General features: G+C 28.8%; 1 protein-coding gene across 8 annotated transcripts in view; it reads left to right on the plus strand.

The window, feature by feature from the left end:
• The window catches only part of LOC108686376, a 117081-nt gene that overhangs the window by 80509 nt on the left and 22909 nt on the right, over nt 1-13663 (plus strand). For 5 of the 8 annotated variants that reach the window (XM_018191676.1, XM_018191667.1, XM_018191649.1 and 2 more), the window contains exons 5-7: nt 3906-4108; nt 5058-5155; nt 8191-8400. In XM_018191676.1, coding sequence (XP_018047165.1) covers nt 3906-4108; nt 5058-5155; nt 8191-8400 — 511 coding nt within the window. The remainder of the gene's footprint in view (nt 1-3905; nt 4109-5057; nt 5156-8190; nt 8401-13663) is intronic. The other 3 variants (XM_018191694.1, XM_018191683.1, XM_018191703.1) reach the window with 3 other exon arrangements.

A 13663-nucleotide genomic window follows, 5' to 3' on the forward strand; every position in this document is an offset into this window, starting at 1 on the left:
TATTAATTTTTTGTATATTAAATCAAATATATGTATATAAATATTTTATATATATTAAATTTACAAACCATTAGTCTCTAATGAGTTATGTACACAATATGATGAACTCAAAATGTTAATATATTATTGATATAAATAGATATGTTTTACGTAAATGTGGAAGTAATGGTATATGATCGGATTTGTGAGATTTACAGACAGTAATGTATCATTAGTCTCTAATGAGTTATGTACACTATACATAACTCATTAGAGACTAATGATACATTACTGTATCACAATATGATGAACTCGAAATGTTAATATATTATTGATATAAATATGTTTTATGGTAAATGATCAGATTTGTGAGATTTACAGACATTTAATTATGTTTTATCATTATTTTAATGTATCATTAAAATAATGATAAAACATAATTAAAACTTTATACTCGACGTTAAATATATTAAAATAAAAAGACAGTGCTTGAATAAAATTTTCTATCAAATTAAAATTTATTTAATATTTATCAAAAAAATTTTATTATTTTTTTCAATCTTGAAACGCGTGATTACTGAAAATTGTAATATTATTGTAAAATAAATTTGTAATTATATATATTTGCTCTTCTGTGTGAAATTTAATTTGCAAGCGCTTCTAAAATTTCATTGATTTTAATTCAGAAATAATTTCATAAGCATTTTTATTAAGGAGAAAAAATTAATTCTTTTTCTTTTGATGACATACGTCCTGCTGATTTATGCGAAACGCGAACATAAGAAGGTCAGACGGTCTGTTGCGTTCGTTTACTTAAATGTGTTCAGCGGCAGGAATGCTTTTGTACTGCGCAAATGCATAACATCGATCTCTGATATGATAAGATGGTCCAAGTGTTACGGGATTAAAGTTCAACATGCGCGTACTTAAAGGATGAGATTATGCCTTTACGTAACGACGAAAAGGTACGAGAAGGATTAAATATATTAAATAGGTCAATTGAAAAATTTTACTTGCCAGGACACGTGCGCTGTAACTGATTTGTGATCCAACTTTGTGGTTCAACTGAACTTTCTTTTTTTATATTCCGTTCGCTTTAGAAGAATACAACTTTTACATTATTTCTGATGATTCGCAGCATTGTGTCTATATATATATATATATATATATATGTATATGTATATGTGTATGTATATACAGTACATTTTCCATTTCCGAAATAATATTTAATGTTACGTATATTCGATCATATATACGCAATAGTTTGTAATTTAAAGAATAACATTATTATAGGATACAGCTTGGCCTTAACTGAATTTTAACTTGATATTGTCAAAATTATTGAATATTGAATATATTGAATTATTGAATATATTAGAAAATATGCAGTATATTAAAAATAATATTATTATTATTTTTAATAAATACAAACAATTACTATTATTATGCTACAACGACAATTACGATCAATAATTAATATTTTAAAAACAATTTATTATTCTTCATAACATAGATAAATATAAATACGTAATTTGAATGCAGTATGTATATCGAAATTGTTATTAACTTCATTCGATTATTAAAATCGATTACTAAAATCATATTATTTCTGTATAAACGAATTGCTTTCGACGAACTATTTTATCTTCATCTAAAATATATAACATAGAAATATGCTACAATATTTACGCGAGCAATTTTAATAATAATAATTTTATCTAATAATAAGCTACACAAAGCAGAACTTTCGAATGACAACATTTCAGAGATTATTCTGATATTTTCTCGATCTTTTGTGATTATTTACGATCCGTTTAATATCATCAATTTAATTATTGTCACTTGAAACGTGAAGCGAATTTTCTATATGTGAGTGAATCTGTTGAACCACTGCACAGTAATGAAATCGAAGTTGCACTTTGATAACCTTCGATATAATCTACAAGAAAATGACTTTGTTGAAAGAGGAGCACTTCTCCGTCTTTCACAGATTGTATTCTGAATTCTTGAAGTATTATAGTATCGAAATTCACGAGAGATAAACTGCGTAAATAGAATTCACAAAGTTCGATTAGGATTGAGCTCCACAAAATAGCCAGTTTAATATTCCATTAGGATTTAATATATTATTGCATACAATATTAAAATATAGTCATTTTTAAATAAATTTATAGATATTTTAACATTTATTTATTCGCATTAATTTATTAAAGCTGATGATTTTTTATAACTTCAAAAGATCAATAATAAAAGATCTGGAATAATTTTTTGTATTTAATGTTATAATATTTTGTTTTCATCGCAGATTATAAAATTATTATATTGCAAATATTCTATCAAGATTTGCCATTATGTTTTTCCCAAATCATTGATTTATACAATGGGAATATATCTCGAAATTCAATGCCCATCTGCTGCTCCAATTACGATAATCGCTCTATCGAATAATGATGCACATCGATATTTTCACTTGTCTTGTTTTTGATTTTTATTGTTATAATATATAAATATATTGATCATTAAAATATATTAATAAAATATAATGAATTATTATAACAATTAATATAGTAGGATAATTCAATCAATCATCTAAAATAATTTATTTAGAGAAATTCATAGATCTAAATTGAAGAAGAATATTAATAAGCTAATATTAATAAGCTAATATTATAATTAATTTAAATTATAAAGAATAGAATAAATTAAAAATATACTTTTTATATATTGCTTAAAATAAATCTTTTTATGCGATACATTGTTCAGAATATTATAAGAAGTAATTCAATGAAAAAGAAGTTTATACTTCCTTTGCCACTATAAATCGCTTTGTTAAAAATTAATGTATTATCATAATTTGCTTAATATTTAAATGTTTTTAAGCAAAAATGCCTTTATCTTTGTGCTCCCTATTGATGTGGCTTATAAATGTGAAATGAATGGAATAAATCTCATTTAATTTCTCTCCTTCATTATTCGCTCTTTGTCTATTCATTTCACCATAATCCATTTTATTAACGTGATATGGGTTCTTTTATTATCGCCATGATCTCGCATTATGATGGTGTATTGTGATATTCTATGTAGAGAAATCATTAATTACGTTATCAAAGCTGATCAATTTCATACATCTATTAATTACATAGTAAATCGATTAAATTCGTCTATTATTGTAATAAAAATAAGTCTATTTGAGAAGTATAAATGCTCAAAAAATATATGTTACTCTTAAATAATATAAAAACGAAACAAGAATGATTAAATGTGTATATAAAAATGATTATATGTGTGATTACTGGTGGCATGTTAAATGATCGCTGATAGGAGATTATATTATGGTTATAATCGTTAAATATGTTTCTCAAACTGTTAATGTACTAATTGGTACTGACAGTTATTTATTATTAACAAATATGTACACTCATGCTTAAAAATATGTTTATCATAATATAATAGTATTGCTATTATGAAAATGTAAATCGCATTATTTTCATATATAAAATTGAGATACTAGTGAAGAAAATAGTTGAGATTACTTTAATAATATAATTATAATATGTATAATTATAATATGTATATTTTATTATTAGTATAATTTTATTGTATTGTATATCTAATTTCATAGAAATAATATTTACCAGTTAATTAAAGATTTATATATTTTCTGAACTAATTTTTTATTTTATAAAAAAGATATACTTTGTCAAGTATATCTTAAAAACATATAAAAAAATACTACGGCTTTGTAATAACTTAATATATTAATTTATCCATCTTAGCACGGAAATGATTATTTTACAGTAATTATAATCAGAGAGAATTAGAGAAATCTCTCAGACGGTTTATGTTTATTTCTGTGGAAACATTTGAAAGAGAGCGCGAAAATGATCGTAAATATAAAAGACGAAATCATAACGGCAAGTGGTTAGTTACAGGGTGGTGGCGGTGGTCGCGGGAAATAGTGAAGCAGTCACCTTGAGCGGCCTTCGGGCTGACACGCAATATCAACTGGTCGTAACCGCCGTGAGGGCCGGAAAGAAGTTTCGAAGCCGACCGATCGTCTTCCGTACACTCGGTAAGCTTTGCCTTCCTAAGCTTTACCTGTCTCCGGCATCACGGTCACATGTGACAGGTGCGTTCTGACAAAGGGAAATAGTTTTCTAATATTTTGTGTAGTTATTATTAGAATTTATCATGACGCTTATTTCGTAGTCACTCCTCATTTCTTATTTAGAAGAATCCTTAACCTCCGCACAAAGAGCAGCAAGCCGTATCGCATTTTACGGTATTTTTGCAATACACTATATTTCTGCAATCTTCCTGGGGATACGTACTTTTTATTTTTTCTAATTTTTTCTGATACTTATTTATAAATATTATTATTTATAAATATTATTATTTATAAATATTATTATTTATAAATGAACGAATATTTTTTAGCAGTTTGCGAAAATATATTTTAAACATATCTTCAATTAGAGATATATTTTAGTAAGTTAAATATTTAAAGAGGTTCTGAATATTTTAATTAAAAATACAAAGACGAACCAAATTTTTTATAATTATTTTTTCAACGATTTAATAAAAATAAAATAATATATAAACATTAAAGTAATTAAGAATTTTTAATTTTAATTTAACTTATGGATTATTTTTATAAAATTTGTTTTAACTTAACTCAGTACGGCTTGCAGTCTTATAAAATATTGAAAAATGCAATAGATATCGTATCCAATTTTTTTTATATAATAAAAATATGTAGCAGCGGATTTCAATTAATCCATTAGAGCTTACAATTTTATTTTTAGAACGTCGGAATATTAAAATGATAAAAAGTAAACTCTAAGAGAAATTAGCTTTTCGAAATTTTAATTTAATCTTTCTTTTGCTCGTCTAAGCTCCTTTAATAGCTGTCTCTTCAATCATATGCAGCATACAAAAATTAACTTGCAAAATAAGCTTATCAGTATTAATTTTTCCGACGCTGACACCGACGCGCAAAGTACCAAGCAAAATCCTACAGTGGTAATTTACATGATGCGATTTGGCATATCATGTAAACGAGATCATGTTGTTTTCAGAGCCACCACGCACGTCCCCGCAGCAAGATGCAGCGGTAACCGGTGGTCCTCTTCCTCCACCTCCACCATCCTCGCAACAGCCTCAACCGTATATACAAGTAAGTTGCTTTTCTCAGAAACATGCATAATTTCGCGTTTGAGATTATTATTATCTCGCGTCGCAAATCATTCCCGTAACTTTTGCTGTTTGAGTAAACGTGCGCAGTTTGCTTATTTTGTTCATAATAGCGAACAATTGGAAAAATCTTTGTTCGAGTAAATGTTACGGCACGTCGGGCGGAGAAATATTCTTAAATATTACATGAAAACGAATGAAAACTTGCTTTGATGAAAGAGAAATCAATTTATCATGCCATAGTCAGGACATCCGCATGCACCGAGAAATGTGGAATTAGAGAAACGGAAGAAAAATGTAGCTGAATAAAAGGCAGATGTACAGTTCTCTTTCGGCTTCTCTTTCGATATTTCGTTTTTTTCCGAGTTCTCCAACATCGATGTTTCTCTGTTATTTTAAATCAGTGCGAGAATGTGACGATTTTTCTACTGTGCATTTCTGTTCGTTGATTCAAGACTTATTTCTTTTAGTATCTAATTAGTAAGAAGACAAATAAAATTCGATAGTAGATTCAACATGAACCACTGTTTTTATTAAATTTTATATATCAATAGATACTTTTAGAATTTCTTAAAACACTTATTGATAAAAATGTGGAAGCAGTAATTGTTTTGAAATGGTTAATCATTAAAAAAGTAAAGGTAATTTAATGAATAAAAGAAGTTGCATGTGTAGGCATATTTATTAAGATACAGAAAACTTACTATTCTGAAAAGTTTAAACAGAATATATTCTTGCTTTGAAAAGTTTCAGTATTGAGTCAACATATATCTTGATAAATTTCTTTCTTCTAAAGCATATCAAGAAGATTGAAAAATTCCTTTTTACTGACGTTTAACTTTGAGCTTTTCTTAGTGATTTCCGCGGATCCTACCTATATCTATAACGATCTATAACACAAATATCTCCTGAAAAAGAAAATCTTCGTGAACAAAAACTTTCAAGAGAATAAAATTCGATACGCGCGTCGCGGATGCTTCTATCTGTATCAAAAAGATATAGATTGGTTGGAAGAATGTCTGCCATTTCTTATAGGATGCCATTGTCAATAAAAACTCTCGCATAAATTCTGCGCCAGTTTAGAGAAATTTTTATTTTTACATTTTGCTCTCTGAGCACACAATGCACGTGAACTGGATATTTACACATTCATCTATTATCCCGAGCATGTCTTTCCACAAAAGAGGTTTGAAGTATCGCTCATAAATGAAGGCAAAAAATTTATAGTATACTAGGATATAAGATTATCTCGCGGAAAGACAAAAGCAAAGTTGTGAAACTTTGTCAAAATTTAATCAAAAGCGTAAAAATTTAATCAAAAGCGGGAGAAAGCGTAATCCCTATGCGCAAGTAATGAGTCTTTTTTTAATACTTCACCAACTGAGGTTAATATCTGTGGAGTTAATACTGTGGTTAATGCCTTCATTTACAATGGACTGTTTAGCCACGTGTATAAATTAAAAACTCTTCTAAAAAAGCCACAGTAATTTTTCCAGTGAGTTGTCACAGAAAGTTTTAAATAAAAACTTTTAAAAACTTTTAAAAACGTTTTTACATACGAATTTTAGAAATAACGAATAATTAATAATCGCTTTTTGAAGGATAATTCAGAACGTTTTTTACAATCTAGTATATATTCATAAATTTTTAAAGAAATCAAAGGATAACTCCATTAAATATTATTATTAAATATTGTTGTTATTGTGCATTATTAAATATTGTTTTCTGTATTTAAGAGATAAATATGTTATATCAATAAAAACTTTATATTTACTTTATATATTGTTTATATATTGTTTATATAAAAACTTTATATATTGTTTATTACTATAAAAAATTAGAGACATGAAATATTTATTCTTTACATTAAAAAAAAAGATTTTTAAGATTATTATATTTTTACTGTATATATAGGAATGGAATATATGGAATATAGGCGAAAAATTTTCAAATGATGTGAGAAATAAGATGTAAAATGTACAGTAACTTATAAAATATGTGACTTTTGCGATAAAAATAACAGAGTTATTTCCCTCTAAAGGAGATTTTATACATTAATAAATATAAATAATGATTAATCTATGTTCATTAAATTTTTAATCTATGTTACGCCCATATAAAGCATGACGTATTTCGTTAGCGAAGTATTAATTAGTAACACTCTCTATTAGTGTATTTTTAACTTTAAGCCAACTTATTCATTACTGAATTAATTATTAAATATTGTAGCTTTAATTTTGTCTGCTTGAAATTAATATCGGTTTTTTTTCTTATAATATATTATAATCTAAAAAATGTTAATGCTTTATAATGTTTTTGATAAAAATGAAAAATGAAAAAAATGTTTTGTCCCTATTAATACGCCTCTCCAAGTCTTGTTAATCCTATTAATGTGTCTCAATTTATGTATCTACCTGTATTTGACTCATTAATATGCTTCAATTTATATGCTTATTCTCATTTAACTTATTTTAACATATAGTTACTAAAACAGATAATGAATGTAACTAATTGTTTAAATTAATACTGCAATCATTATTTTAATTACTTATAATTCCAATAAACATTTATAATACAACGCTCTCAGCTCCAATACAAGGCACGAACTTAAAATCTTGCGGTATTATTAAACTCTCTAAATTGTGACGTAATGTCATACTATGCTTTAATAATTAAAAAATATTATATTATCTTTATCATATATATTAATAATCTAATTCAATAAAAAAATCTTTTTTTTTTTATTTGTGTTAGTTTTCTTTATAGCTTATTTAAACACAAAAACACAGTTACCCTATTTCTTTTGTCATACAAAGTACGCATCAATTATAAACACGATGAGCGATAATAAATAAATTCTAAATAAATCCTTCTCTCATCTTTAACGAGTCTCTCGGCGAGTCTCTCAATGAGAGAATCGTCGTCGCTATAATTGCCGTAAATTGAAGCAATCTTGGCTATTTTTGCGTCCTGAGCCGCGAACTGATAATCGAGAGGACGCAAATTCTTGGTTCGCAGATCCGCGGCGTCGAGGTGGGCATAGTAGTGTTAGTGCTGATAGTCTGGGCGGGAGCGATAGCTCTGTTCTTCAATCGCTGGGGCAAGATACGCATGCTGCTGCCATACCAGCCCGATTACAAGGAGCAACTCAAAGTTCCTGGCACCGGCGTGTGTGCGGCTGCAAACGCCGCGTACACGCAGCATCCGACGCAGCACGCGTGCTCTCAGGTAACGCATAGGTATACCGTATCCGGTCGGCGCAGCGGATGATTTGCGCCCGCGGCCACGTCGGCACCGTGCAAATTAAACCGCGGAGGCCGGAGAAACCCTTCCGGGTTGATTTATCAAACTAATGAACGCTCGATAGGATTTAGAAATTTTCCTCTGTTGAAAAAAAGAAAGAAGAGATTTTAAGATTCTTGTAGGCGAGATATTTTTCGATATCTCGTGCGAATATTTCGAGATATGTAACTCTTACGCGCATATAACATAAAATTGTTGTTTACGATGGCTGAAAATTTCTAAAAACTATATTAAATTTATCTATATGTAATTTATATAAATATTAATATATATATGAATGTACGTTAAGTGCATTCAGATAAAATGTACTTACTAAAATTCAAAATTTATCGATTTCTTTGAGAAACTCGCACTTAATCGTAAATTACAATAATAAAATTATTTTCTTTTGTAGATCTCATTTTTAGATCTTAAATACTGGATTATTCTAAAGAGATTTAATATAATTATTCACAGGATCGATCATACATAATATATATTATGAATTTTCCAATACTCAATCAGCTAAGAAAGGGATTGATATTAATGTTCCTCTTTAATTTAATTGTAAGACAAATTCTCGAACTTTGTCTTATTTGAAATGTATAATCCCTTACATCACAGATCTTCAACGGATATTTTAAAGACTTTCAGAGTTCTATGGATGTCTTCAGGACATCCATTAGAGATCTATACTGTATGGGATTTGCAATAATTTTAAAATGGATCGAAGAGGGCGGGGAGGGGAGATATATTTTATGAATGCGGATCGATCCTCTGATTTAAATAAAATACAAATATCTTTAAATCTTGAAAAATACCTAATCGAAAATCACCTGGATCGATTTGCGCGGAACGCGAGTGTGACGAGGGTGCGACATAAGCTGATTTTGCAACAACAAGATTGGATCGAGCTGGCGTTAGATGTCTGACATTCTCGTTCTCGCGAAATTCCGTACTCTACGTACGATATTGGCACTTCATTATATATATGGACGCGATGCAATCGCCATTATGCACGTACGATAGGCTTTTGGATATTGCGCGTACAATTGTCAGTAACGCGAAATTCGAGAAATGCCGATACACACGTACATAAAAGCGCAAATGTAATGGAATTTCCATGAATTATTAGCATACCTCGAATTCTGGTTCACTCGCGAGAGCGAGTTACGGCATTTAACCATATGTATTTCAGCTCGATATGTGATTGACCAGTCTTTTAAATTTCGTCTTTTCCGATTTCGAATTTAAAGGGCGCAATCTTAAACAAAGAACAATTGTAGGATGATTGACTTACAAAATTATTAACAAATAGAAAAATCCGCAGGATGTTAATACATACTGGAATGTTATGTATGTTTAAAAAAAAAAGTTTTCTGATAATTAAGATTTGCACGATATATGCGCATTTGTTATACAAAAAATCAATTTAATAATAAATTTTTTATGTATTGTTTTGTAATGACTGAAATTATTTTTTAGAAGAATTATTTATAAAATTATTTATAAGATGAAAAATGTATAAAATTGAAATATGGATTAAATGAGATATTAAATGAAAATTAAAAAGTGCTGCTTGAGAAATAAAAATCAATTTTGTTTAAATAAATATATATAGAATTATATAATATAAAAATATTTATTTTCTAAGTATTAAAAAATTAAACTGTTATCAATGATATAAAATGATATAAAAAATATCAGTTAATCGATAAAATATTCTTAAATTTTGTTACTTAATAATTTTTTGTTTCTCACTTAAATAAACTTTCTGTAATATTTACAATATTATTAATTTTATCTTTCATTGAATTGTTGATATTAATTAATATGACAAATGACATTGTAAAAAATCTATGACAAGTAACCTAAGGAAAATATTATCGTGCATCTATTATTTTATATTGTTAATCTTTATTAAATTATTCTTTTTATTATTGTATTAGTATCGTGTGAAATACATTCTGGTATTTTATAAATGTTAAAAGATAATTTAAACAATTATATACTGCGATATACGTTTTAATATATTACGCAACACAGTAAAAAATCGGATTTCTCTGAAATGCTTTGATAGTTGGATACGTCAATTAAATGAATTTTATTTACAAGCTTTTACGCAGAAATTGCTTTTGTTATAAATCATTTTTTCACGCTTTGATTATACAATCTGAATTAAATAAATGTTGATATTATTCTTTTTAAATGAATTAATTTATTAAAATTTAAAATTATAATTAATTTTGAGATCAATTCTAACCAATTCAAAAAAACATATTTCTCAAAATGCGAATTCTATCAATTTATAGTGAAGCACGCGTTTATGTTTCAGACGAATGGAGGCTACGTTTTATTAACATACTTGGCATAATAAATGAACAATGCGTGCGAGTAGCTACCGGGTAAAGTTTATTAGCTATTATACTAACCACTTGATGCTCGCTTGACGTGGAGTTCGATTTTGCTCGGTTTGTGTAATTACACAATTCGCGGCGAATGATGTGTTATATGCAACAAAAGGGTTTGTTGGATTTGACGTCACGATAGAATTATGAACGTGAGGATTAAGAGAGCGTAATTAGTCGAAACTACGTCGGACCATTAATCTGCTTACATAATTCAGTGTGTCTGCGAGGGAAAGAAAAATAAGAATCTGTAACAATACTATTTCGGTCGCATGAAAAAGAGAAGCTGGAAAAATTCCAGACGCATCGATTTGACCTCGTCGTGTAACGCGGTTTAATTCCTGGCATTGAATAATCATAATAAAGGAAAATAATCAAAACGAACGTTTTTTTTTTGCTTAACATCGAATGTCGAAATTTCTTTTTTGTACGTTGTTTAAAATTGAATGCAATCATCTCGATAAATTCGACATACGTTTTGTATATTTTTTTTTCATTGTTGCTTTTGTACGATAGCAATTTCCGATAGCGCGGTTTTAATGCATTGAAGCGTTTTAGAGATCAAGAGATTTTTTTTACTGCTGTTGCGTACCCAAAATATGCGTGTTGATGAATTCTGTTATTTCAAGTTTTCCCTCATAATTTCTACTGGTATTTTTTACAAATCAATTTTTACAATTTCTAACTCTATTTCGCAATTTCTAACGAAATTTCTTTACAAATTCCAAATTTATTATTGCAACGCTACAGTTTCAATTGTTACTACCGTCGCTGTCGATCTTCTTTCTTAATAATTTTTAAATTCTATTTATCAGTTTAAAAAATGCTTATTAATAACGTAATAAAGGGACAATTAAAATTTTTCGATCACATCGATATATTTTGCTTTTATAGAACGCGCATGTTTATTATGAAAATTCATTAATTAGCCATTATGAACTATTTATATACCTCAATATGTCGCTAACATGTAAAGTAGCAAATCAAATATACAGCTTTCGTTGATTTTAGCAGTGGACAATTGTTACTACAGTACGATGCAGTATAATTTCGAAAATTTGAATATTGGGATTCTGCAGCATCTATCAAGTTTTCGATGCAATTAATTGGTATTATCGAGTATTTGAATGCTGTTGTTATTACGCGTCTAGATTTGATAGTTGTAATACATCGCGGTTAACGCAGCAACACAATTGCCCATTAATAAGCAAACGTAATCATAATGTTATTTATAAACAGAGTAATAACACAATATCCTAATATTGAATCAAAAGTTAATTGTAACATCATAGGCGCGATCTAATCGTGCTGAGTGAATTCTGAAAATAAATCGTCGTGATTTTTAATTGTGCTAAAAAGACAACTGCATAAATAGATACTTCATTTTCAAAATTCATTTCATAAATTTGAAACGTCATCAATGAATCAGAAGAGACTTCGCATTGAATAATAATTGAGACTCGTTGCTCGCGGGAGATTCATGTCTAATAATACTTCGACTATTTCGTTTCTCCGGTCACGATGCGGATATTATAAAGGGAACTCTGATATTAAGTTTAGTAACATAACGATGTAACCGCGATGTTATCGTTATAACTATCAACTATTCAAGGATACTTTGGCTTTTGTGTAGAAAGAGCAGATACATCTAATTATCCTTGATATTATATTATTGCCCTTTCACATTCTGCATTTCCGTGAAAACCTTTATCCATCGGGTGATGTTCACTTCTCATCTTGAAGAGTAGTGAAAATTTTGCCGACGTGGTTTTCGCAAGAAATCTTTGCAATCACTTATGAATTAGTAACAACCATTATTCTATAGTCTATATTATAATCACATACGCAGTAACATTGTACAATATGTTAAGAGAGTTACATCTCTCTCAAGAATTATGAAAAGTTTGAAGGGCACTTGTGTTTCGTGTAAAAATACTATAGATAGTTCTCTTATTTTAGTAGTAATAACTAATCAAAGTGTCGGAATCGATGCAATTAAATTTATCCGTTCGCGACAGGTCTATTGGAAACTTTAAAAATACTTCCGGAATAGTTTTAATTAGCCCGATGATGAAAATTTGAATATGCTGCTGCGTATGTGAATGTTAACTACGCAAAGAGAAAGATTTACGTCCTCAATTTAATGCTGTAACTCCTTAACGATTCAGGCGTAAATTAATTTATTGAGTACATTTGTAATCACGATTAGTTGATTTTATAGGACAAAATTATTAATGAAATTTTTATTGTGCAATCTTTACATTTTTTATAATACCGAATTAAACAAACGATTTTTTTATTGTATAACGAGATATATTATGTACTGAGAGATAAGGCGCAGCGATAAAATTGACGATCGATAAATCTTTCTTCTTCTTAGATATTAAACTCAAGCTAGTTAAAGAGCGTAGCGTTAGAGAACCCAGTAGCAAAAAGTCGGAATAATGAAGCTTATTAGCGTATCTCTTTAGTGTAGACATCCACATTCCTCCATACAATCCATGTTAGTCGCATATATTATGTAGCTGTAGTCAGTAAGACTAATAATTGATAATCTCAATTAACGCAATTTTTAATTCTATTGATCTCTTCTGTTCCTCTCTTCTGTCTTCACGTCGTTTCTTCGGATTGACTGCACGAAAATTCGCGAATATTGGCTGGCGTCACGTGCGATTACCGGTACTCTCCCACACTGTTCTGCGCTACGTGTGTGTGCCCTCCCCCCCCCCGACCACCCCCTCACGCGTCACGTTTGGCGGATCTTACACGACTACGAAAAAAAAAAAAAAAAAAAAAAAAAA

Source organism: Atta colombica, unplaced genomic scaffold, assembly GCF_001594045.1.
Source record: "Atta colombica isolate Treedump-2 unplaced genomic scaffold, Acol1.0 scaffold100, whole genome shotgun sequence".
NCBI classification, from domain to species: domain Eukaryota; kingdom Metazoa; phylum Arthropoda; class Insecta; order Hymenoptera; family Formicidae; genus Atta; species Atta colombica.